General features: G+C 44.7%; 1 protein-coding gene across 1 annotated transcript in view; it reads right to left on the bottom strand.

The window, feature by feature from the left end:
* Positions 1-27,672, bottom strand: part of LOC119171478 (putative cytochrome P450 49a1) — a 47,224-nt gene that overhangs the window by 2,634 nt on the left and 16,918 nt on the right. The window contains exons 4-8 of the mRNA XM_037422281.2: positions 21,745-21,949; positions 7,742-7,901; positions 7,033-7,202; positions 5,388-5,466; positions 447-659 (exon numbers count right to left, since the gene is read on the bottom strand). Coding sequence (XP_037278178.2) covers positions 447-659; positions 5,388-5,466; positions 7,033-7,202; positions 7,742-7,901; positions 21,745-21,949 — 827 coding nt within the window. The remainder of the gene's footprint in view (positions 1-446; positions 660-5,387; positions 5,467-7,032; positions 7,203-7,741; positions 7,902-21,744; positions 21,950-27,672) is intronic.

The following is a 27,672-nucleotide window of genomic DNA, read 5'->3' on the forward strand; positions in this document are numbered from 1 at the left end:
GCAGGCATGCGCTTCACCTCTGTAGATTCCACAGGGCTGCCAAGAGGGGCTGTAGCCGTGTATACTTATCTTTTATGGTTGTTATCACACATAAAAAAATCATTGACAGCCAGTTCCACAATACATTGCATTATTACGGATAGTTGGGCTGGTTGGTTCGGATGCACTTTAAGGTTACAGCGCGTCTGTGTCCCTTTCGTCTTCCGTCTTTGTTGTGTTAACCCTGTAACCATAAAGTGCACACTAGATTATTTGCAGAGAGGTACTTTACTCAAAACAACTGCCTCAAGTGGCAATTATGAGCGGGAATTTATTTGTGGTTGAAAATATCTTGCTGCTTTCAAGCACAAGTATGTTAGAGTAGGCCCATCGCTGTTGAATAGTTCGGATCACGTTACACCCAAACTGTGTATTTTCACCTTGCTTAAAAAGGATATGTTTCATACCTTAGACAGAATAATAAATATTTCAAACTCGGCTATTCTCCTGCCGAGACAAGGTCTCTTCCCAGCACCGAAAGGCAAGGAGGCGGAAGCTTGGTGGACCCAGTCATCAGCTCTTTCTTCGTTCGATAACCACCGCTCAGGCTGGAACTCCTCTGGCTTACTGAAATGGTTGTCTAGTTGGCTGGCCACCAGGGTTTGGAGGTATATTGTTGTCTGCAAAAAAATTAAGAACATTGAAACCATCAAAAAAAGAAATATGGAGCTCTCATCATGCGAGCAAGCACACTAAATCTTGATTATCCATTATTGAAGCTGAAAAAGAGCTGTAATAAAGAGCTATAGTCCTTAAAAAAGTTCATCCCACGTCCCGTTATCTCTCTCAAATTCTACGGGAAATTATAAATCTGTAAGTATATTTCACGTCTCTCACTGGGTTCATCTTGTCTACTTATTCTGTTATACTAATGAGGACACTTGCAACAAGGTGAATTTTTAAAGTGAGGCACCATGTTATTTTCAGTTTTCTGCATTAAAGTAAAAACAAAGAAGGAAAAGTCCTTTTGTTCACGGCCACTACTACCCGCATTAGAATGCATGACCGAGCAGCAGTGTTGATCTGAGTGGTGAGCGATCCTAATGAAGCGCAATGAAGCAGCTTCATTTGTTTTCTGTTTTTATTCCACTAATGCAGTGTCAGAAGCCCCGAGCCAAGTACTTGCTGTATGCTTTATATTTACGCATACACAACTGCTCACAGACGCACTGCATTGCAAAAGTGAACAGGCACCCAACCAGAAAGACGCCTTTTGGAAGTTACAGGGTCGCAAACCCTAAACCTTCGCGTTATGCAGCGGAAGATTTTGCTAATGAACCCAATGATTCAGTGGAACGCCTGCTATAGTAGCTCAGCTGATAGAGCTTCAAACCCGTAATTCGAAAGTTCGAGATCAGGGACCCGCCACTGCAAGAGTAATGTTGTGTCCACCTTACTTGATTTTCATTTATGTCGTAATATTGCATTAATATTTACAACAAATTAGGCAGCCCTATCTCCCCCGTTAAAGCCGTCAAGACAGCGGAGCTTCAGTCGCCCTTGTCTCGCTGTTTCTCTCCTGTGTTCACGCGATAGCGTTGGAGAGCTCGTGTCGCAGAAATCCCGCCATGGAGGTCGACACCATTGGGTATGAGGTAAAAATTGTTCATGAGCGAAAAATTGATAAAGAAAAGAATACAATGTTCGGTCCCGATAATGGCCGAACCCGGGCTATTCGCGTGGCAAGCAGGTGCCCTACCACAAAGCCACGATGCTAATTGCAGCTGCTACGAAAAAAACACTACATAAATAACATGTAGTGGAAGGAGTCTCCTTAACGCATTTTGTTCGACAGGTGTCACGACGAAAACAAGCCCATTTGGCAATTTGTAGGCGCAATTGGGAGGCACTCAAACTACGTCGAAAAAGGCCGGGATAGGGCACCCATCACCCCTAAAAACACACAGGAACTTTCAAACAGCTCTAAAACTGGACAACTGTGTCCATCTAGCGGAAAACATAACATGCCTTTCCAGAGGCATTGAGCAAGCAAGCAGGAAACGCTAGATAATTTCCTGTCATCTGTCAGGCACTGCGAGACTCTTTATATGGCCTCCGAGTTGGCGAGCGCGTGGCGTGTATCTTGAAGGCCATTCTACTCTTGATTTAGATCAAAAACCAGTATGTACCTTTCGCACGCGCGCTCTGGTACAATCAACTGTGTGTGTGCGTGCGTGCGTGTGTGTATGTGTGTGTGTAACAAAACATAATAATAGGTATGCACTTAGTGGTTGAATCGCGTAACTATAGGGGCCACATTTCCCCAGCTCGTTCAACTCTTAAAGGCGAAGATTAAGGGTCCCCCAAATTTTTGGGAAGTTTTAGGGGCGAAGCTCCTTATGGCGTGGCTTGTGCGTCCCTCGTAGTACTCAACCACCAGTGGCACATAGCCGAAATAGCGGTCCTTCCGATTTTGACCTCCAAGGTGGTTCCGGTGAGAGATTTCTTCTGTGCGTTGTTGAACAATAAAAGATAGTGCGCAATGCACATGTTAATGGCTGCTAAGGGGGAATGAGAGACACGAGCATTCGGCCTTTAGGTAATGCACACGCTGCGATCCCCTTTAGCAGCTATTGGCATGTACATTGAGCACGATCTGACAAGAAAGGGTTGCTACGTTATACTCGCTGGGTGTAACCTCCTTGGTTTTAGAAAGGTTTAGCGAGCGTTGGGCCGCATAGCCATGAATACAGTGAACTAGTATATACCATGAACTCGAGGTGGTTAAAGGTGGCAAGTAAACCCGAAGCGCAAGCCGTAAGAAAGTGTGCATGTGCCACCTGTCGTTTAGTCTTTGAAATGTCCGCTGGATGGCGGTGCTTCTATATGGAGAATATATGATGAAAAGATGCGAGATGGTGGTACTTGGAGTGCTGAATAGATGGACGAACGAACACACAGACAGATGCATGGATGGACGCATGAACGGACGCAGGCGCGGATGCATGGACGAACGCAGGGACGGACGCACGAACAGACGCACGCACGGACGGGTGGATGGACGCATGGACGGTTACACAGACATACGCAGGAACGGACGGAAGCAAGAACGAATGGACGGGCGAATGCTTCGCCCCACTCCCCATCATTCACTCCGTGGATATGCTGCTATTTTTTTCTAAGTATTTCATTGTTTTGCTAGTGTTTAGTACGTAATTATGTGTCATTGATCTTCACTTCGCACTCTATACTTAACTGCTATGTGCTCATCCCCGGACGCGCTGTATGGAGCCATTCGACAACGTTCGAGTGCGACCGCGGTCGATTTCACCCGTCTCACGGCTGCGCTGAGGCGCATGCAGCGTTTCAAGCACTGTTGCAGCCCACCTCACCAAGCAAGCTGAGGCATCGCGGCACGTACATCCTCACCATGTACATTAGACATATTTGGTTGGGTGCCCGTACCAGCCCAATACGGACACAGACTGCCAGGCATTTGCAATGGCAGGCCGTATCACGCGCAGTGTCTGTGCAGGCGCTCAACAAAATGTTTCTAATGGCGCTCGTCACCTGCATTAGCACCCCCCCCCCCTCCCTGCGTGAGTCTCTCTTTAACTGTGAATGCTCCAGTATTGTGTTCGTCATGATGTACCAATTAGCGGAAGCCATTATCTTTCACTGTCACCATTATCGGCTTGATGCAGCCCTCCCATTTTTTACGACGCCTCACATAGTGGCCTTGCGGCCTGGCGACCAGCGCTAAAACCTTTGATGGCGCCAGCAAAGCTATGAACGTCGTTGGCGTATTCATCTGTTCAATTGATTACGTTCATTTGACTTATATATATATATATTGATATTCTGGAAGCGTCCATGATTATCCTGTCGGTGGGTTTCCACGCTACAGATCATAAGTTTCGAGCCGACTACCGCCAGAGCTTTTCGTTTTGAGTTTATGCGGCACTTTCATGCTATAATTTCATTATGTATTTTGTATTGCACAACAGATGGGCAAACACTTCATTATCGTATATGCATAAAATTTTAAGCTGTTCAAAAAGTCAGCGCCTTACAGCACTGTCAGCCTTGTTGCGAGGGAACTGCGTGTGTGTGTTGACAAAAGCTGTTGACAACTTATAGCACCATGTATTCTCCTCCTGTTTATGTCTGTTATGTTTTTTCAGGAGGCACACAGAGAGATGTAAGCAAGCCCACGTCACTGTGTGAATGAAGCCGAAGAGATGACGGTGTTTCTGTCATTGCTACCGTTTAAAAGCTTTCACCAATCGTGGTACTACATCCTCATTTTATTGCGATAGCAATTATCTGAAGGCTATTCGAGCATTTTCTCCATTGCAGTCACCATTATACCCCAGACATTATATATATGTATGTATATATATATATATATATATATATATATATATATATATATATATATATATATATATATCAAGAAGAATGATATATATATATATATCAAGAAGAAGAAATGGACATGGGCAGGGCATGTAGCGCGTAGACAGGATAACCGCTGGTCATTAAGGGTAACTGACTGGATTCCCAGAGAAGGGAAGCGGGTTAGGGGGAGACAGAAGGTTAGGTGGGCAGATGAGATTAAGAAGTTTGCGGGTATAAATTGGAAGCAGCAAGCACAGGACCGGGTTAACTGGCGGAACATGGGAGAGGCCTTTGTCCTGCAGTGGACGTAGTCAGGCTGATGATGATGATGATGATATATATATATATATATATATATATATATATATATATATATATATATATATATATATATATATATATATATTAACGTTGTCCTTAACAAAAAGAAGCAGGAGGCAGCACACTTTCTGCGGGCCCGCTCTTCTTATTCCGAACAACTGGTGTTGCTTATACTCATGTTGCTGTTGGCATTGTCAGGCAAGTGTAAACAACTGGTTATATAAAACGTCTGCGACTGTTGAACATATGTCTGTGCACACAACATTTTTACATATGTTCAGCGTCATCTTGTAATGTTTCCGCAACAAAAAAATACTACACAATACCCTTCACTCCGCATGCTTCGCATATCGTTGATTCCGAACGCAAATCTCAGAGGAGGTTGAGCGCCTTTTATATCATGCAACGCAAACGTTGCGGTGACTCCGAGATCCCCCAGCACCTTTTCTGTGCTTGCCCTGCGCTGACGTAGGAACAATCAAGGCTCACCACCGCCTAAAGACAACACGTCGCTACGACTACCGCAAACGAACAGAGTTTATTCCTAGACTTACCTGCTTCACTCATTCTCTACAAACAGGCCTATGGTTAATTCAGCGAAATCAACTTAATTTGCGCATTAAGGCAAGCCCATCTGCGCGTAAAGAACCGCATGTCATCGTAAGTTAAAAAGTACGAATACGTACCTTAGCGGGAATGAGGTAGCCTGAGAGAATGGTGTCGTGATTCAGCTTTCGTACGATTCCTGGTACCGCTGGAGTCAACCTGACATGGGCAAGTAAGCGTGGAACAAAGGTAAGGTGCTTCAAAATTCTACACAAACACATTGTTGATGCAATACAAAGAAAAGACACACCCGTAGTCTGCGGTTCTCGACTACTACAAGAGGCCATAAAGGGCATCCAGCATTTGCTCGCGCAATAACGTGCAGGTTAGCTCATTCGCTGTGCTCAAACACTAGAACGTAGCTTGAAGTGACACTTACTTTTGTCATCTTACAAGTACGAAAGGAAAATGTGTCGCGCTTTCCAAGGCCCGCGTTTTATGGAGCGAGAAAATATTGTGAAAAAAAATTTTCTCGACAACGGGAGAGGGCCCAGCGCCAACCGTGATGCCAAATAATTTTTATGAACGTTTATATTTGTTCTAGTCCATTCACTAAAGAATGCTGCACTCATTATCTATGGCCAGAAGAAAGAATACCGCTTATAGAATTGTCACTCAATTCCGAAATAAATCTGCTTGAAAAACCTTTTTGATGAACATTGTCCACGCTTCTAGCGGGACTGTGGCGCCACCTCTGTAAAAGACAATGACTCAACGCAGTAAAGTCCGGAGCGGGTAATTCGAAGTGATTAAGATAGCTGCTTCACTATCTGTTCAATTAAGGGGTCAATGTTTCTGCAAACCGCTAATATTCAAATACCGGCTAATTTTTTGGACTTGTCTAATTTGCTGTATACTTATCGTGGTAGTACAACTTGCTCTTATTTCTCAGTCAAACATTTCCTGTTTCGACTTCCTTGCGCATTCCTAGAATTCTTTTCAAGTGTCTTAAAGTGGCAGTTCACAATGTCAGTACCACTAGAATGTCATTATCAGCATTACTTAACTGTGTTCTTGCAGTGCGTGCAACGCAACAACTCGACAGCGCGCCCTCTGTTCGTCGTCTTCTTCATCTTCAACTTTGCTCCTGAGACCTGTCCGTCGTGCACGTTCTCTCGCCCTATGCCGTTTTGTCCGGCGTGCAATTCCAAAACTAATCTGCTTGAGAGAGTTTAGAGTGCACACAGAACAAGAGAGAGAATGAAAATGACCCAGGAACACACCAAGGAGCATATAGAGACAAAACGTAAAGTAAAACAACGAAGGAGAATACACAGAGTTAGAGAAATAAAAAAGAGCTGGCATGAAAAAGACCGTAAGAACCGAAGTAGAAAGAAGAGGTGAAATATTGAAAAATAGTTCATATAAAAATTTACAAAAGAAATTGGCGCAGGAAGAAATGGAAAAGAAAGAAATAGTAAAAAAATCTTAGAAAAGAAAGATTTAAAATAAAGGGAGAGAATAGAGGACGAGAGAAACACAAAAACTAAAACCACCCATTTAGGCTGCTGTTTCGGGATTGGCAACACTAGTTCTAAGCTGTCTTAACTTTTTTGTTTTGGGTTCTTTTTTTTTCATGCAAAAAGAACACGGGTACTGTAATCCTGTTAGAATTTACATTCATATGAGCTAGCACATTGCGTCGTTTTCATTTTCAGCATTCGGCATTCTTTGAAAATATACGCCGTTCAAAAAAAAAAAAAAAAAAACGGCTGTGCGACCTACCGCATGCTTTCTTTCACGCAAGCGTTCAGGTAAGGTAAACGGTCGACATGCTCCGGTTGAAAGTCAGTGACATCTTCTGCAAATACAGCGGCGACCTCAGTGCGAGCCTTTACTTGAGCATCTGGGTGCCTTGCCAAATGCTGCAAACAAGCTGTGACCACTAAAGCAACCTGTAAAAATGATGGAGAAATGCAACCATCAACACATAGGCCATCAAGGCACCTCAGTAAACATTGTGTCATCTCAAATTGTTTTTACCAGGCTTAGTTAGGAGCACCTGCGAAATACATGCCATCGGTCGTACATACATACATAAATACATACATACATACATACATACATACATACATACATACATACATACATACATACATACATACATACATACATACATACATACATACATACATACATACATACATACATACATACATACATACATGCATACATACATACATACATACATACACACATACATACATACATACATACATACATACATACATACATACATACATACATACATACATACATACATACATACATACATACATACATACATACATACATACATACATACATGGTTACGCAAAGATATTGCCGATTACACTGAAGTTTTGGATGCACGACTGTTAAACATTTACAAGAAGTTGATCTTTTTGGGCGTGCCTGCTTTGTTTCGCGAAAGGAATAATTACTCGGGCCTTACTGTTTCGATGCCTCCGAGAATAATGTCTCTGGTAAAGGTCACAGTTTCCGCAAAATTCAGCTTGTCTTCTTGAAGCAGACGGGAAAGGATGGTGCAGGGATTGCTTCTATCACTTGATTCCCAACTTGAGGCGGCCTTTCTGATGTGCCCCGTTATATGCCTGAAAAAGTGGGAAATAGAGTTTTTCGTTCCAGAAGGGAAGTAGATACAAATTCAGAAACGTTTACATGTGTCCTTTTACTAAAGATAATGTTAGGGATAATGAAACATTAGCATGTGCTGCATCTGCAGGAATACTTTCATGGAATGAGCAGAGATGACACTATATCGCAATCGCCATTTCTGCGTTGAACATCAAGAAGACAACGAACCTAATGGAATATAAACTTATTTAGATGTGCGCTTTGCTTTATGCAAAACGAAAATTCAGTGGTGCCTATTAAAATATGACACATCGAAATTCCTCGTAAATAACCACAAAATACTATAGAAGACTATACTATACAAATACTATAGAATATGATTCGCGCAGTTCAATGTCCACATACGGAAATGTTCCTATTCTGCAACTCCAGAAGACTAAAATTCTTGTGAGAGTTATGCTTAGTGCGCATGCCTCACATGAGAGAAAAGGTAGCTTTAGTATTCTGGATATGCATAAACAAGCTATAGAAAAAAAACTCAACCACTTGACTCGAAGTGCCAAATCTTATCAGGACAGCATCCTACAAAACAATATCGAAGTTTCTCAACATTTGGGGCACGGCCTGCAGTGATCCGTGGCAACATTTTTTTTTCGCTCACGTTTTGCCAAATCACACACACGCACGCACACACACACACAAACCTTTATGCAGTTGCACTCAGAAACAACGTTTAAATAAATGTGGAGCCGCAAGTCACCTATTCTTTAGCGACGGAATTAAGGAGCCTGTATTTGACAGGCTGTTGGTAAAAAATATTATGTGATATCGAAATGCGCTCGGGATGACACACCCGAGTAGAAGCACGCAGGACAAACGCAACCTGTCAGCACCGCTGAAGCGTCTGCGTTCTTTCAGCGAGGCTCGGATGCCCTTTCGTTGCCACCGTGCAGCCTCCTAGACCTCATTGGCGGAAAAGGGAGCCTCAATTTGTAATGCAGTGGGGCCCTCGCCCCTCCTCCTTTTTGTTCACTTTTTTTCCCACACCACTCTCCCTTTCCATCATTTCACTTAACCGTCTTAGCGCCATGGTAAATCATAGACAAATATTCTCTCTCCTTTCCGATTCTCCTGCCCATGACTGCCCTTCCTCACACACTTACTCTGATTGCCTGTGTTACACATGGTTTTTCGTGAGTGACACCAAGTGACGATGTGATAGTACAGCAGCACATGATGACGGCATACACCCTTCCTCTTCTTATTCGTTCCCACGCTTCTCATTCACTTGCTATACAAGCTTTGAGACGTATAGGAGACGCACGACCCACGCCTTAAAGAGCTAAACCCCTAAAAACAGAAAAAAAGTGCTAGATTGCTATCACATGCTTTACCCTCTTACTATCTCTTTCCATCCTCAGCAAACGTCCTTCCCTTCTCTCTTTCAGGGTACAGTTGGCTCTACTATAGAAGTTCTGCCTAACACCATATGTAGCTATACTATGTTTTATCCTATCCTAGCCTTTTCTTCATTTTCACCTTCACTACTTTTTTCCTAATTTTAGTGTACATGTCTGTGCTCTACTTGTTTATGCCTGGCTAATGCCATGCAATGCTATGCGGTCATTATCTCAGCCTCTTCCTAATATCCAAGCTCCTCATCCTCACTTTCCACCTCCTGGCCATACATGACTATGCTTTGAATGTCTTTTTTTTTGCCTGAAGCCGTACATGACCATGCTATGCTTTCACATTTCAATTCTTTCTTTTTATGCTCATAAATCACGTATCGCTCGTCTTCACGCTCAGTGCTCTTCCCACCTCTGGCTATGAAAGGCTATATTAAAATGGTGCCATGTAACTGCAACCGATTCATTGTAACTCCTCTACCTAGTGCTGCTCTCAGACCTTTAGGATACTTGAATGAACAAATTTCGTTGTGTTCCGCCTGTGGGACGCCATACGTGGTTTTGGTGTGCGTTGCTATCACCTCTCCTTATATCTGTTTTCGTCTCGCTCCATGAATTTCTCATCTCCTTGCTATGCTTGTCTACGCTTCGGGTGATTATTCCTGGCCAACACTATACACAGCAGCTACTCTTTACCATCTCGCTTCTTTTCCTTTAGTGTCCACAACATCCTTTTACTCCTCCTCCACCCACTTCCTTTCCCACACTTGCTACACACGGCTATTCCAGAATGGTTCTGCGTGCGTGACACCATACATGACTTTGCTATGCTTTACACTGGTCATTCGTTTTTTTTCTATTCTCACCTTCACTTGCCTTTCCCACCTCCTTGCTACCCAGGCATATGTTTTACATGGTTCCGCCTGCCCAACGTCGTACACGGCTATGCTTTTGCTTTAACGTTCCTTACCTCTTTCTCATCCTCCTCACCCCACCTGACCAGCGCCATTTATTGTTATTTTTTGTTTAGACGTTTCTTCGTTCCATGCTCCTCACGTCGTGTGCCCATCGCAATACGAAGCACTGATTTTGCTTTAGCATTTCCTTCACTCCTTTCCATTCTCCTCACCTCGCCTGCCCAACGCAATAGATATGGCTATGCTTTTGCTTTAGCATTTCCTTTGACCCTTTCTAACTTCCTCACCCCAACTGACCAACGCCATGCATTGTTATTATTTAGTTAGCCTTTCTTTTTCGCCATGCTCCTCCTCTCGCGTGCCCAACGCCATACACGGCTATGCTTTTGCCTTAGCGTTTTCTTTCCTCTTTTCCATCCTCTTCACCCCGCCTGAACAACGCCATACATCCTTTTATATTTAGCCTACACGGCTATGCTTTTGCCTTAGCGTTTTCTTCCCTCTTTTCCATCCTCTTCACCCCGCCTGACCAACGCCATACATCCTTTTATATTTAGCCTTTCCTTCTTTCCATGCTCCTCACCGGACATGCTCAACGCAATACATGGCAATTACATTGGTTTAGCCTTTCCTTTACCCCCTTCCCTTCTCCACACCTCGCCTACAAACGCCATACATGGCTATGTTTTTCTCTTACCCTTTCCTTTGCTTCTTTCCGACCTCCTCACCTCGCGTACCCAACGTCATCATCATCATCATCATCAGCCCGACTACGTCCACTGCAGGACAAAGGCCTCTCACATGTTCCGCCAGTTAACCTGGTCCTGTGCATGCTGCTGCCAATTTATACCCGCAAACTTCTTAATCTCATCTGCCCACCTAACCTTCTGTCTCCCCCTAACCCACTTCCCTTCTCTGGGAATTCAGTTAGTTACCCTTAATGACCAGCGGTTATCTTGTCTACGCGCTACATGCCCGGCCCATGTCCATTTCCTCTTCTTTATTTCAACTATGATATCCTTAACCCCCGTTTGTCCCCTAATCCACTCTGCTCTCTTCTTGTCTCTTAAGGTTACACCTACCACTTTTCTTTCCATTGCTCGCTGCGTCGCCCTCAATTTAAGCTGAACCATCTTTGTAGGTCTCCAGGGTTCTGCTCCGTAGCTAAGTACCGGCAAGATACAGCTGTTATATACCTTCCTCTTGAGGGATAGTGGCAATCTACCTGTCATATTTTGAGAGTGCTTGCCGAATGTGCTCCACCCCATTCTCATTCTTCTAGTTACTTCAATCTCGTGGTTAGGCTCTGCGGTTATTACCTGCCCTAAGTAGACAAAGTTTTTTACAACTTCAAGTGCACTATTACCTATCTCGAAGCGCAGCTCCTTTCCGAGGTTGTTTTACATTACTTTCGTTTTCTGCAGATTAATTTTAAGACCCACCTTTCTGTTCTCCTTGTCTAACTCCGTAATCATGAGTTGCAATTCGTCCGCTGAGTTACTCGGCAATGCAATGTCATCGGCGAAGCACAGGCTACTAAGGTATTCTCCATTAACTCTTATCCCTAACTGTTCCCATTTTAGGCTTCTGAAAACCTCCTGTAAGCACGCGGTAAATAGCATTGGGGAGATTGTGTCCCCCGGACTTACACCCTTCTTGATTGGTATTCTGTTGCTTTCTTTATGAAGCACTATGGTAGCAGTTGATCCCCTGTAGATTTCTTCCAGAATGTTTATATATACTCCATCTACGCCCTGATTCCGCAGTGTCTGCATGACGGCTGATATTTCTACTGAATCAAACGCCTTCTCGTAATCTATGAAGGCTATGTATAGTGGTTGGTTACACTCTGAGCATTTCTCTATTACCTGATTGATAGTATGAATGTGGTCAATTGTTGAGTAGCCTGTTCGAAATCCTGCTTGTTCCTTTGGTTAATTCAATTCTAATGTTTTCTTTACTCTGTTAGCAATTACCTTTGTAAATAGCTTGTATACTACAGAGAGCAAGCTTATCGGCCGGTAATTCTTCAAGTCCTTGTCATCTCCTTTCTTATGTATTAAGATGATGTTAGCGTTCTTCCAAAACTCTGGTACCCTTCCCGTGAGGAGACACCTCGTAAACAGGGTGGCTAGTTTTTCTAACACAATCTGTCCTCCGTCTTGCAGCAGATCTGATGTTACCTGATCCTCACCAGCAGCTTTGCCTCTTTGCATGCTCTCCAAAGCTTTTCTGACTTCTTCTATCATTACTGGTGGGGTGTCATCTGGGTTACTGCTAGTTCTTATAGTATTAATGTCGTGGTTTTCTCGGCTACTGTACAGATCTCTGTAAAACTCCTCCGCTATTTTAACTATCCTATCCATATTGGTAGTTAGTTTGCCTTCTTTGTCCCATAGTGCATACATCCGACTTTTGCCTATCCCAAGTTTCCTCTTCACTGCTATGACGCTTCCTCCGTTTTTCAGAGCGTGTTCAATTCTCTCCATGTTATACCTTCTTACATCGCATACTTTACGTCTATTAATCAACTTCGAAAGCTCTGCCAGTTCTATTTTGTCTGTTGTACTTGGCGCTTTCATGATTTGACGCTTTTTAATTAGGTTCTTCGTTTCCTGGGAAAGCTTGCCAGTGTCCTGTCTAACTACCCTGCCTCCAACTTCCACTGCACACTCCGTAATGATACTCGTCACATTATCATTCATTGTATCTACGCTAAGGTTGGTTTCCTCACTAAGAGCCGAGTACCTGTTCTGCAGCGACACTCTGAATTCCTGTACTTTCCCTCTCAGTGCTAGCTCATTGATTGGCTTCTTGCGTATCAGTTTCTGTCGTTCCTTCTTCAAGTCTAGGCGAATTCGAGACCGTACCATTCTATGGTCACTGCATCGTACCTTGCCAACCACTTCCACATCCTGCACGATTCCTGGGTGTGCAGTCATTATAAAGTCTATTTCGTTCTTATTTTCGCCATTAGGGCTCCTCCATGTCCACTTGCGGTTTTCTCGTTTTTGGTAGAAGGTATTCAAAATCCGCAAATTATTGCGTTCTGCGAATTCTACTAGTAGCTATCCTCTGGCGTTTCTAGTGCCGATGCCATAATCTCCTACTGTCTGGTCTCCAGCCTGCTTCTTCCCTACCTTTGCATTAAAGTCGCCCATCACTATAGTATACCGTGTTTTTACCTTACTCATTGCCGATTCCACGTCTTCATAGAAGCTTTCAACTGAAGCGTCATCATGGCTGAATGTAGGCGCGTAAGCCTGTACTACCTTCATCTTGTATCTTTTATTCAGTTTAATACAATACCTACCACCCTTTCATTATAGCTATAGTATTCTTCTATGTTGCCAGCTATGTTTCTGTAAATTAGGAACCCCACTCCCAGCTCTGTTCTGTCTGCCAAGCCCCGATAGCAAAGGACGTGTCCATTCTGTAGTACAGTATAATAGGCCTCATCTGTCTTCCTAACCTCACTGATCCCTATTATATCCCATTGAACACCCTCTAGCTCCTCGAATAGTACAGCTAGACTTCCCTCACTAGATAAGGTTCTAGCGTTAAACGTTGCCAAGTTAAGGTTCCAATGGCGGCCTGTAGTCCAGAGATTCTTAGCACCCTCTGCTGCGTTGCAGATCTGACCGCCGCCATGGTCAGTTGCTTCGCAGCTGCTGGGGACTGAGGACCGTGAGTTATTTGACGTATGCATGTGGGAGGTAGTGGCCAGATACTGCACCAGGGTGGCAAATCCTTCTCTGGTGAGGGAGTGCGTTTCCGGCGGTGGTTACCGGTGAGGCCGCACCCCAGGCCTCTTAATGCAGTTCCATCAACACGCGGATTTTTTTTTCCGGTTGGGAACTGCGCGGTACCGGGATTTGAACCACGGACCTCTTGCATGCGAGGCTGATGCTCTAACCACAACGTCATCGTCGCACCCAACGTAATACATGCCAATGATTTTGCTTTAGCCTTTCCTTTACTCCTTTCCAATCTCTTCGCCTCGCCTTCCCAATAGATCACCTGGCTTTCTTTTTACTTTGGCCTTTCCTTTGCCCCTTTTCATTTTTTTCATCTCGTCTTCTCAATGCAATACAAGGTAGTGTTTTCGCTTTTGCCATTCCTTGACTCCTTCCCAGTTTCCTCACTTCGCCCGCCCAACGCCACGCACAGCAATTCTTTTGCTTTAGCCTTTCTATTACTCTAATCCGCCCTCCTCACGTCACCTGCACAAATCAATATACACTGACGAATCGGTTCAGCCAAGCAGCTCAACCGGAGCAGTCTTAATAACAAGGTTGGTCACGACAATTAAATTCAAAAAATCCCACGCAACATCAACGATGCAGTCTCAAAAGAAGTGAAATCCGTAATCGAAACGAACTCGCGCAGGTGACCAACGACAGTTTCCTTCGCAAGATGTTGTACCTCATTTCGGAAATTAGTCAGAAACACATTCACTTACCTATAACGCAGCCATCGCGACTTTTCACAGTGAAAAAACTATTCGTTCACCGTCAAGACGCTGACCATATAACAGCTCACGCCGAAGAATTCACTGAGCGTGCTGAAGAAACTCGCCAGCTCGTGCGGCGGCACATCGGTCTTCAACAGCAGCCAGATGCACGACGCTAAAATATCCGCCATCGAGACGTGATTTACAGTCTAGAAAACTGAGTTTGGGTGCGGACTCCTGTTCGTCACCATGGCCTTTCGGGAAATTTGCTAAGCTGGTACTTTGGACCCTACAGGGTGCTGCGCCACGTGAGTGACGTGAACTACGAGGTAGTTCTGGACAGTGGGTTGTCAACTCAAACAAAACAAAGACAACCTAGCTCCGACATAGTTCATATCGTGCGCATGAAACATTATGATGCACGTTCATAATATCGCCTATCAACCATTTCCTGTTTTTATTATGCCTAAACTTGCAACTACACAAGCTTTGATTTTCATCATCCTTATGTTATCGCGCTGCGTAATCTGTTTCTCTCTTACATCTGCCTTGCAGCATCGAGGCGATGCTGTTTTTCGCAGAGGAGGGAATAATGCCACCCTTAGGATATAGTGGGTGACTTGCTAATGTAGAGGCACAGGACACAAAAGAAGTGCACTTGCTACCCGTCTCTCGAGTGCACGCCCAAGCAACACGTCCGGCAAGAGTCCTGCTGCTCTACTCCTTCATCTATCCATAGTGGGCAGCGCACAAAAGGAAACACACAAGAGAAGGAATCAGGACACGCGCTGGTCTAACAACTGAAAGTTTTATTTGAAAGAAAGCATATATATACATGTGTACACAGAAAATCAAGTGCTACGCAAGATTACTTCCGATCAATGAAACCAATCTCCTGTTCAGATAAAGAAACAGATGGCTGGCTAACGCAAATGCCAACACTCTTCGCCATGTGGTAAGCCTCAGCAATCTCACGTGTCCTTTGATTATGATGGCGGTCGATGATTGCGGTTTGCTCAAAAGAAGGAATACAACCGCAATCGCGGCAATGGCTGGCGAGGTGAGACAGAACCCCACCCTTTAAAGAATTTTCATGCTCCCGTAGCCTAATATTAATACATCTACCGGTCTGTCCTATGCAGACACTCCCGCACGAGCAAGGAATTTTATAGACTACCCCGGTCGAACATGCGGTATACTTCTTAACGTGCTTGATTGAACAAGTGTTATCAACCGCCCTCGTAATTCCCTTAACGCGTCTATGAATCTTGCCACATAAGCTACCCAATTTATTCCCACTTGAAAAAACAACGTCAACCCCATACTGCCCCCCAACTTTCTTTAATCTATGTGAAATGGAATGTACATAGGGAATCACTGCAAAACGCTTTTGCTCGCGTTGAGAGGTTGCTGGTTGGTTGGTGGGCTGCGCGTTACTATTTACTTTCTTTAGCAAACGCTCGGAAGCAGAAACGAGAAAGGCGGTGGGAAAACCCGCTGTCTTAAGCCGATCACACTGATTACGAAAGCTTTCCTCTGTGGCATGGAAACAAGATTTTGCGACAGCTGCGTGAAGGCATGAAGTTTCCATGCCACAGAGGAAAGCTTTCGTAATCAGTGTGATCGGCTTAAGACAGCGGGTTTTCCCACCGCCTTTCTCGTTTCTGCTTCCGAGCGTTTGCTAAAGAAAGTAAATAGTAACGCGCAGCCCACCAACCAACCAGCAACCTCTCAACGCGAGCAAAAGCGTTTTGCAGTGATTCCCTATGTACATTCCATTTCACATAGATTAAAGAAAGTTGGGGGGCAGTATGGGGTTGACGTTGTTTTTTCAAGTGGGAATAAATTGGGTAGCTTATGTGGCAAGATTCATAGACGCGTTAAGGGAATTACGAGGGCGGTTGATAACACTTGTTCAATCAAGCACGTTAAGAAGTATACCGCATGTTCGACCGGGGTAGTCTATAAAATTCCTTGCTCGTGCGGGAGTGTCTGCATAGGACAGACCGGTAGATGTATTAATATTAGGCTACGGGAGCATGAAAATTCTTTAAAGGGTGGGGTTCTGTCTCACCTCGCCAGCCATTGCCGCGATTGCGGTTGTATTCCTTCTTTTGAGCAAACCGCAATCATCGACCGCCATCATAATCAAAGGACACGTGAGATTGCTGAGGCTTACCACATGGCGAAGAGTGTTGGCATTTGCGTTAGCCAGCCATCTGTTTCTTTATCTGAACAGGAGATTGGTTTCATTGATCGGAAGTAATCTTGCGTAGCACTTGATTTTCTGTGTACACATGTATATATATGCTTTCTTTCAAATAAAACTTTCAGTTGTTAGACCAGCGCGTGTCCTGATTCCTTCTCTTGTGTGTTTCCTTTTGTGCGCTGCCCACTATGGATAAGTTCCAACTCGCCCGCCTTTCGGTCCTTCATCTAATAAACCTCACCTGGACTTCTAAAGGTACGTTACAATATTTCTAAGGGTATGTACGCACATTGCCATCTACTGAGGAATTCATGAGATAGAGGTGGCTACATACAACAACAACAACAACAACAACCACAACAACAACAACAACAACAACAACAACAACAACAACAAACAACAACTGCTACTGCTACAACTACTACTACAGAAGAGGGAACGACCTACACCCTGAGGAGCATCGCCCCTGAAAAAACATGGTTGATCACTCCGTCACAGGAATCGGTAAAACAGGAAAGTAAAGCGGTTTAATTCAGAGGTAGTTTACAGGACCGTTTAATGAGGATGTGGATGCACCTACATTGATGCTTAGTCATACAGCTCCATCCCGAAGCCTAACATTCATCATTTAGGAAAAAAGAAACCCTTGAAGTCATAGATGCTAGTAGTATTGAGCAACGCTGACGCTTGCGCTATAAACTACGCTGACACTGGGGTAAGGTCGCCACCTGGGGTTGTTTTAAGGCGTTGTCCAAATTGAACTTTGGTTATTGAAGGTGAACCAAATAGGACGGATGTTTAAAAACGATGCGTTGAAAATACTAATCGCGGATGTCACGCACATGATTCGTTACTGCTCTTTACCGAGAACGCCATGACACGACAATGGTAGATAGAAAATTGGCATTTACAAAAGTCACAGTGTTTCACCATGGCGCGGTGGATATCCTGCCTGACATCTGTTCTTGTGCACCAAGAGGTCATGGCTTCGACACCCATTGACGCAACATTTTTTCTCTATGTGACTGACTGCTTATTTTTCTACAGCATTACCGTGATGGAAAATATGTCACTGAAGACTGGGTGAATTTCCACATAAAACGCTCTCGTACGAACAAACAGGAATTGAGAGAGAGATGAACAGAGACAAAACAAATTGTGGGAAGTTCACACAAGGTCGGACGAAGCTTGGCATAGTGGATTTGGTTGATCATCAAGCAGAACCAAGTTTCAAGAGAACAAAAGCTCGCAAGAACCAGCACGATAAAGCATGGACAAGCGTTAGCCCATAGATTCGAGCGAGTTTTCTGGCCTCGGGGAACACCAACGGCTCTTGCATGGAGAGCGCCGCGAGACCTTTTTTGACGCATTACCAATCAAAAGTAAAGCGTGGTAGGAGGCTACGTCCTTATGCCTCTTACACGAGCAGCCATGGCGTTAACACAGCTGGCGTTGGCATGTTCTCTTATTTTGAATATCGAAGTTTTTCGGCGTTGACGTGGAACTACCTCAATACACAGACTTGCCATTCCTCCCTTCGCCGCACCGTCGAGCGCGTCGAGTGCTCGCCAACCACACACTGCTTTCTTCACGAACCACGCAGTGCCAGCGATGTCTTCAAGTATAGGAAGTGCAGGGCATACAGAGGCCTCTTTGTTTATTTGCAAAACAACAAAAGGTGGCATGCCACTCGTGCTGTGAAACAGCCATCACCTGATATACTGGACGTGACTCAGCCTAAATGCTCTTGTCGCCCACAACCAATACGAAGCGACGCGTCTTATGCGTATCAAGGAAGGAAAACAGGAGAAAAAGAACGGCAGGGAGGTTAACCAGTCTATAGGCAGCCAGTTTGCAATCCTGCGCATAGGGGGCGGACGGGGAAGATGAAATATAGAGAGGAGAGAGGCATCAGAGATAAACACAGCACATGAAGCAGCACATGCGCACGCACTTTGTCATAGTCCAGTCTTGTCTTTCGTGGTGTGTGACATTGCTGTTACAGCCGCTTGTTCAAGTCCGTGTCGCATAGGAATTTCAACAGTGATTTTGTCGCCATCTGTTGCAATGTCTTCTCTCGGGCACTTGAAAGAATGGTCTCCACAGACATTTGACTGTTGTCGATGCGCGCAAGATAGGATGTCAGTGACTGTCTCTGAATGCCATAGAACGGACGGTTGCACAGAATGTGGTTTAGCGTCTCTTCGCAACGACAGGCATCACAGAGAGCGTTGTCGGCCATTCCTGTGATAAATGAATAAGATTTTGTAAATGCCACTCCTAGCCATAAGCGATGAAGAAGGGTGGCTTCTCTTCGGTCGAACCCAGTGGGAATGCGGAGAGCCATCAAAGAAGACAGGTGGTGTTGATGATTCGTCTAGGTAGTCTGGTTGCTTGGTGAACACTATAGTGAAAGCGTGATTTTCCGCTCAAGGCATAGAAGATTACTGGCAGCATCGGTCCGCGAAAGTGGTATGGCTTCTTCTCGTGTACCTTTAAGAGCTGCCCGTGCGGCAGTATAGGCATGTTCGTTTCCTATGACGCTGCAGTGACTTGGCAGCCACAAAAATGTCACATTGTGCCCTTTCTCGTGTGAAGTGTAGAGAATGCATCGAATTTCGAAGATAAGCTGCGTCATTGCGCGTTTTTTGACAAAACCAACATAAGTCAGGGTCATGTCATCGTGAATAAAAACTGTGGCACGAGATCGCCGACGCTCCATGAGCTATCAATAAAGCGCCGTTTTAAGTAACTTCAGCGCACACGAAAATGAATTACCAGCCTTCAAAATGTTCTGTCTTCACATGTTTGCAAATCGTTAAAGCTGCATGCCGCACTAGACGGCAATTGTAGTCGGCCACCGTTCATGTAGGTCACTCGTTATTCTTCATATGAGTATGTGGACTGTGAGGGATGGCATCGTTATTGCAAAGTCCAATGTAAATTTTCTTGCCAAAATAAGTTATTTCTCTATGAAACGTGCTAGTACCGCCCACTCACGAAAACCTATAGAATTTGGATTTCCGTGAAACCAAGTTTGAAAACCTTTGGGATAGAGAGATGACCAGCTCTGCGGTGCCAAAATTTGCTTGACTTAGTCCCAAGTGCCGGCAGTTCTTCACGCCACCAACCCAGCATTTCATACGAGGGCCAGATTTATCGGCCGGAATCATTATACTTCGAAATCACTACCGATTTTGCTGGGAGCTAGGTGGAGACACCATTTGTTAAGGTGACCGCCAAACTGGGCTAAAGTCACTGACGTGGACGCCATCTCTTGAACTGACTCATAAAAAATGGCGACAGAAAGGCGCATAACATTGTAGAAATATAATTTTTACTCGGTTAGCATATTCAAAGTGTCTGGCACAACGCGTATCTGCGTGCCCGTAAAAAAATAAAAATATGGCGGTTCTGTCGAATGTGTTGTCACCCTATATCCTGTCTACGTGGGTACTCTTCAATCCTAGCGCTACAGGGCTTCAGAGAAAACAAAAAAAATGCATGCCTGTGATTGTCACTCAAACACTTTTTTTAAATATACCCATATTACTATGTATGATTCAGTGCACGTCGGAACGATACGCTGTCTCGTGACACAATAATATGGTTGTTATACGTAGAAGAGGCTAAAATGTAGGTATTTGAGAAACGAACCAGTGACTGCTAGGGTAGTATAAGTCACATGACGTATCTTGACACGTCTGTTTTCACCTCTCGACAATTCGCACGTGAGAAGCGCAACCGTAATTGGGCGCAAAAGGAACATAGATTCTGATGCATCAGGCTCTGTTTGAACCGCAGACCTTTCCTAGGTAGTCTCATAGCACAACCTCAGAGGATTTTACAAAGGAAGCAAAGAAAAAAAACTAAAAATGGTACTTGAAATGACTATACTAACTTCAACAAGCTTACCTCAACTGGAGCCACTTTTCGCGACGTGTGTATGGGGGCTACTGGTAGACCTATGCCTCGGCAGCACCCACTGCAGACGCAGATAAAGCGATCCGACCAATAGAAGCGCTTTCTTATAATGTGTCCATGACCTATTTCACCCCTAATTTAAATCTCTTACGAGTATGACTAAATGCTGTCATGTAACGCTCTCACTTATTTTTTTTCCTTTCAAATGCTGCTTCTCCAGACCATGTTGATACGCTCTTTTGTCAGCTTTGATTGGCCCAGAATATTGTTGTGACTAGCCCAGACAACTTCGGCGATCACTTTCAAATGACTGCACTACTTAATTTGACAACTCAGTGGAATCTGACAACATCAAGAACAGGAAGCATCCTGAGAACTTGATGGGGCCGCTACACAATCGTCGTATAGTATAGGCTGCAAACTGGATGCTCCAATTTCTGGTTAACCTCCGTGCCTTTACCTCAATTTATTCTCTCTCTCTCTCTTCTGTCCAGCCACGTTGTATTCTACTGCACGTGGAACCACTTTAAAACGTCCATTTTATTATTGGCACGCTTAGGCACGTCATTCGCAAATCCTGCCTTGCGTTAAAACCAATGAGCGCCCCTCCGGTGCATACCACCTCTCATGGCCTTTTTTTAATTCAACCGATGATCATCGAACATTTCGGAGTCATCGTGTATACATGCTGCGTGCTTCTTCAGATAGAACATGTTAGATATTTCCTGTACAATGTATGATTGAGTAGGGGACATCCTGATATGAAGCAGTAGCAAAACCTTCGGTGATCCGTAACAGAATGCAGCATAATGCGATTCTATTACCGCTGAAAGATCCCGTAAACTGATAACGCGAAACAAATTGTAAATGTTGAAAAAGTTTTGTTAATGTTTGCTTGAAAGAAATAACTCCAGTAATATATATATTTCAAGTAAAAATTCTGCTTACGCCGTGTAGTCATCCATGGCCCGTTGGAATTTTCGCCACATCAAGGTTGGAAAATACCGATAATATGGGAAGCTTTTAGCGAACGCTGACAAGCAGTGAAGTGAGGTCATTATCTCGTCCAACACAGATGCACTTTCTTGCGAAGGCAGTGGGCTTACAGGTGATATGGCTCCCAGGCGATGGCCAATACAAATGAGCGTTATGCCTGCAAAAAATATTGAATATTTGAAAATAGTCAATACATTTTCGAGCAGACGTATTCCAGCTTTACCACTACCGAGATGCTGCAAAGTTCCTGTTATTCTCATTTGAGTACGAATATTTTCTGCTATTCTCTCAGAGCAACATTGCTACGAAGCCAATGATTGTCGCCATTTCAGTGGTGGCGTAGAAGTTCTACATTCTACTTTATTTGCCATACGCGGTGATCTAGTGACATTGATCATACTTTCAAGCCGAAGTAGTGTGTGGAAATGAGGGAGAAAATAGAGAGAAAAAAACCTTTAAGTTTAAAACTCAAGTCCGTGTCTGAGCTCTAGGGTGAGGATTAAATAGTCTGTCCTAAGATGGTACGTATATGGTTAATGAGAATTGTCCACGATGAGGTTGTTTCGCTCATATTCGCGACCCAGGCCTTCCATGTATGTTATAGCGGAGTGATTAACGTTGTGATGTAGTGGCTCTGGGCCAGTGCCAATATGTGTGGAATGGTGTCGGTACTGAACCGCACTTTTGGCAATGAGGTTTATTCGGGGCCTGTTGAATTCTGTGCAGTGTAAAGTCATTCGGCAGAGAATATGTTTGTGCTTGGCTCAAGATCACGGTTTCTTTTCTAGAAAAAGCTTCAGGTGGTCTACGAAGCTCTCTTGGGGCTATTCGGGGGGATTTCAAGCGGGCCGCTTGTCTCTTATGGCGTTATGCGCGGTCCATTGTCGGCAGATAAATATCAGGCCAACCCTGAAAAGTATGTGAGAACCAGGGTATCGAGGCCTCAGTGTGAGTCCGGGAGTTACCCAAGAAAGAAGAGTGACTTGGTGTCGATTCTAGGTGGACTAATATAGCGGGATTATGATGTCCATCAGTATTGAGGCTGTACTAAACGATGCGCTAACACAGTGTTTCTCAAATGAGGTTTCGAGGACCTCAGAGAATACAGGAAACGCACCCTGCCCCGCGACAGTGGTACCTTCAAATCCCCGATGAGGACTACCTTGAATCCAATCTGGTGTGTTCGTTCCGTGAAACTGTGGACTATTACCAATTCGATCACAGCCTTTATCCACGCCTATGCAAAGGCCTAAATGAAGCAGGGGAGCTCGTATGCTTCACCGCGTAACGTATGCAAATCGTGGAGGTGCAGAAGTATGTTTCTCTTTATTCCTACGGTGGCTGCAAAGCTCGTGTCGCAGATAGTGATATATTTATAGCCGTATGCACGGGTTGGGGGGGGGGGGGGGTCAATCAGGGTGAGAGTTGGGGGTAGCAAGCCAGCCTCATACATTAACATGTTACGAAAAAGGGTGCGCTGCGACAAACTGAGCACATGCTTAAGATTTATGCCTCGTTCTTTGTCAAGTATATTTAAATGTCAACTATTTCACAGTGCATAATAAGGTAACGATGACCCATTTTCTCCGACAGCGTGTTTTTCACCAGTGTAAATGAGGTCCTCGAAGCGTCAATGAATTATGAACAATGTGTCTAAGGTGAATCATAGAAAGTCCTTGCATTTCTAACTCTTCAATATAATCTCGCCAGCCCATTCTTTGCGCCTGTTGTTCGAAGCTCGAAGCTAAGAAAACATTTCTCACAATGATTTCAAATGGACGTATCAGTTTTAATTATGACGGCAAGCACTGTGACGCCTTACTAAATTTGGTAATCCAAGTTGACACTCGGTGAAATACCCCTCCGTTTCCGGAAATCTCTGCAGCTTTTTCAGTCTCCTCTCGTGCATTTAGGTGATGGGGGAATGGAATAGAACTTTCTTTTCATTTGCATAGGAGTACGTACTAAAAGCTCAAAAACAGAGAGAGAGAGAGAGAGAGATGGTATGAAGAAAGGCAGGGAGGTTAACCGCAAAGCACTATCTGGTTTGCTACCCTCCTCTGAGAAAGGGGGAATGGGAGATAGAAAAGTAATGAAAAGAGAATGAGAGAAATAGAGTGGGAGAGAAGCGAAAATACATACACACACTAGGTTGTCACAAGCGTTCGACGAGGTGGGTCGATTGCAGAAACTTTAGTAGGGCCTTCGTCGCTTTTTGGCGTGAAGCTCAGTCTTTCCAGCATTCCAAAATTAATTTTTCAGAAAGCGGCTGGTCGTCAGACATGCAAACACTGCTGACATGGACTATTTTTGATAGCTGTACTGAGGGCACTGACACAAAATATGTTCGATGGTTTTGTCAGCGTCGCAATGGTCACACGGAGAAATGTCTTCCCAGCCTGTGCGGACAGCAAATGCGTTTATGTAAGGCACCCCAAACCACATGCGTCAGAAAACGGTTGTCTCAGACTTTGATAACCCAGATGGAGAGGAAAGTTGTAGATATTGATCCAGACGGGCAGGGTAGCAAACCGGATGTGTGTCTGGTTAACCTCCCTGCCTTTCCTTGCATCTTTATCTCTCTTGATCCAGACGGTGAAGACGGGTGTGTGAAAATACAAGCGTGTTTCACAGAGACCTGACGACATCGTTCGCGAGAGTATTATTCCTTGCCGCTGCGTCGCTTTTTGACAATAGAATGGAATCTTTGATGCCGTTTTTGTGAGCGTTCTTTGCTGCATCGTCGTCATGTTAGCTATCGGCGATTCCGTAGTGGCCTGGTAATGATTGAAAAGTTACATCACTTCTTTTCCTGTAGTACTTATTAATACAACTGCCATGTTTCCAGCACCAATTGGTCATGAGGTCCATGACGTAGCGCGATTCGAGTACAATACAGAGGTGGTTTTGAATCGGTGAAAATGCATCATTTTAAAGGTGCTTCTTGTTCAATCTGGCGGTGTGCACGACGGTGGGCTGCGAGCTCTGCGGCTATCGATGTTGTTTTGTGAGTCGTTCGAAATTGGATGGTTTCGGCGATTGCTGGGAAGATCACAGCTCCTGCAGATCCCCAACATTTGTCGAACCATCTGTAGAAATTTTAACGTGATGTTTGTATTCTTCGTGCAGCATAAGTAGAGTCAGCTGCTTCAAAGCTGTGTCGAGAGAGCAGCCTTTTTGCAAATTCCTGGCACTGTCAAGCGTAGGTTCAGACAGTTCAACACCAAGGGGGTATTAAGATACGTTCCGGAAGTGTGTAACCTGACGGAAGGTACTCACGGTAACTCAACACTCCTTTAGAGAAGGAGGCACTCGTTTGGTCTTCTGGAAGCAAAGCGAATTGGTGGGCAGTGTTGTTCGAAGCATCTCTAGGGTAATGTGCACTGAGGCCGAATGTTCTTTAGCGATTGCGATGGTCTCCGCTTTGGACTTGCAGCGTGGTAGTTCAAGACAAAGCCTGAGTGCCTGACCCTGGGCACCTTCGATTATTCGTATGCTACTTTTGCAGGTGTTCGTCAAAAGAGGCAAGCTGTACTGCAGGTACCCCAGGAACAATGTCCTGTATAGCTGCAACATGGCGTGTACTGACATGCCCCACTTGTTTCCTCCGAGCAAGTTGAATAGTTGGGCAATGGCTGTTAGGCGCTTTTTTTAGAATGGTCACATGGGGACTCCAGCATTGATTTCAATCATTGGTGACTCCCAAAAACATGTGTGTGCTGGTGTAGCTGACAATTTGTCCATCATGGTGACGGAATATGACGTCATTGCCTTCCACGTGAAAGCAACCAGCGCCAATTTGTCTGAAGAAATCTTGCGGCTTTGTTCTCTAAGGTACGCAAAATAGAGTTTGGTGCTTTGTGAAGTGTCCCACATGTCTGTGGACGTGTTACACCAGATGTCCAAACTCCAACATTGTCTGCATAGATATATATCTGCACAGACTCTGCTATAGTTTCCACGAGGCCGATCATAACAAGACTACATAGTGTGGGGCTCAATACACCACGTTGGGGAACACCACAGTGTATGTATTGCTCAGATGCCAGCCCATCATCAGTTTACTTAAACAATGATCTCACATGAAGGTAGCAGAAGATCCAGCGGTACACTCGTCACCCAAGTCAACTAACTGACTCAAGGGCGTGAAGTATGGCTTCGCGAGCGTGTCGGCCATGGCATCTGGATATGCTCTGCAGCGCTCTAAGAACCACTCGAGCCTGGCAAGTATCATTCGCGCCATCAATTGCCCACGCAACTAGCCACTATTGGTCGGTATGACGTCAGTTATAGAGGTGATCTTTCAGGTTCGAGAATTGGAACCAAACGGCGTGTTTTCTATTCTCCAGAAAGAGCTCCAGCTCGCCAAAACTCAATAAACTCGTCCAGTAAAGCACTGCGTGCGCGATAACCGAGTTGTAACAGTAGACGGTATGATATACCATCAGGTCTGCGCGACGACGATTGGTTACACGAAGCAAGAGCTGCATGAGCTCTTCCACTGAAAAAGGTAGGTCCATGCACGGATCAAGGGAGTGTGGTGCGCTAGCAGCAGCAAGGACTCCTGTGCATAGTCATGGGCTTGCAATCTTCCTACAAAAATCTTCCGCTTTCTCGAATTCTTTTCTATTTTGTAAAAGTGCCAAGGCTTTCATTGGGAAACGTTCGGGAAATGTGCGTAGGCCTCGCACGGTTTGCCATATTTGAGAGTGTGGTTTGCGAGGGTCTAGAGAATCGCAAAACTTCGCCCACCGTTGGAACTCCAGTTTATCGATACGACGCTGGATCTTATTTTACACGCGCATTGCTATACGCAGATCTTCAATTAACTTTGTGCACCAATATTTGCGCTGCGCACGCCGGCGAATCGCACAAAGTCGCACTAATTCCATGTCCATTTCCGAGAGCCTTGAAGAGCACGTCAGCGTGCACATCCCACTCTGCGCTGCTTCTTTGATCGCTTGCTCAATGCAAGAAAATGAGCCTTTTGCACATGCGTCTTCCATGTGGGTTGTGAATACAGACAAAACGATCCTCCGGATGGTTTTCGGCGGTTTACCCCTGGTGAAGCGTTTGATGTTGAGGTAACTAGGGATGTGTTCGCTACCATGCGTCTCGATGCCTAAAAACTACTTGACGCTTGTGGCGAAGCGACGGCGCACAAATGTCAGGTCCAAGCAGCTGCTGTACATCGACTCTCGTAGGAATGTAGGGCTCCCATCATTAAGTAAAAAAAAGTTAATGGGTCGATACAAATGAAGCCAGTTTCCCGCCCGTGGCATTAAATTTTGAGTTTCCCCAGTTTGAGTGGTGGGTGTTGAAGTTCTCTGTAATTATCCATGGATACAGTACGCTCGCAAGTATGTCATCCAGTGTTTTTTGACCAAAATGAGCTGAAGGGGATAGGAAAACGCACACTAATGTGAAGGTGAGGGTTTTTTGTTTCACAGTCAGATACACATACTGGTTTTTGTCATGAGGTGGCACAGGATGACTAATGTAGGTAAGCTCGCGACGAATGTACACAAGGTCCTTGCTGCTTTTGTTTGAGGTTTGGGACAGAATTGATACGTATATTGATAGTCTGATTAGGTTTGTTAAATTTGGTTCACAAATCGCGATGATTGGGAAACGATTCAGGAACACGTACTGACAAAAATCAAAAATCCTTGATCTTAGTTCTCCTGCGTTCTTCTGGATGACTGATGCTTCTCTGACCTCTTGGCGGAACGATTGTCGATCTCCTGCCATGGCTCTAGTGAGGCAGGTGAGAACTTAGCTCAACGCGTCCATCACCTGTAGGCATCTTCGAGCAGTAGGAGTTCCTAGGCTTCTCAGCAGGTCTGCCAAGACAGCGACCAGGGATTGTAGCATCGGGAT

Source organism: Rhipicephalus microplus, chromosome 4, assembly GCF_043290135.1.
Source record: "Rhipicephalus microplus isolate Deutch F79 chromosome 4, USDA_Rmic, whole genome shotgun sequence".
Lineage (NCBI taxonomy): Eukaryota > Metazoa > Arthropoda > Arachnida > Ixodida > Ixodidae > Rhipicephalus > Rhipicephalus microplus.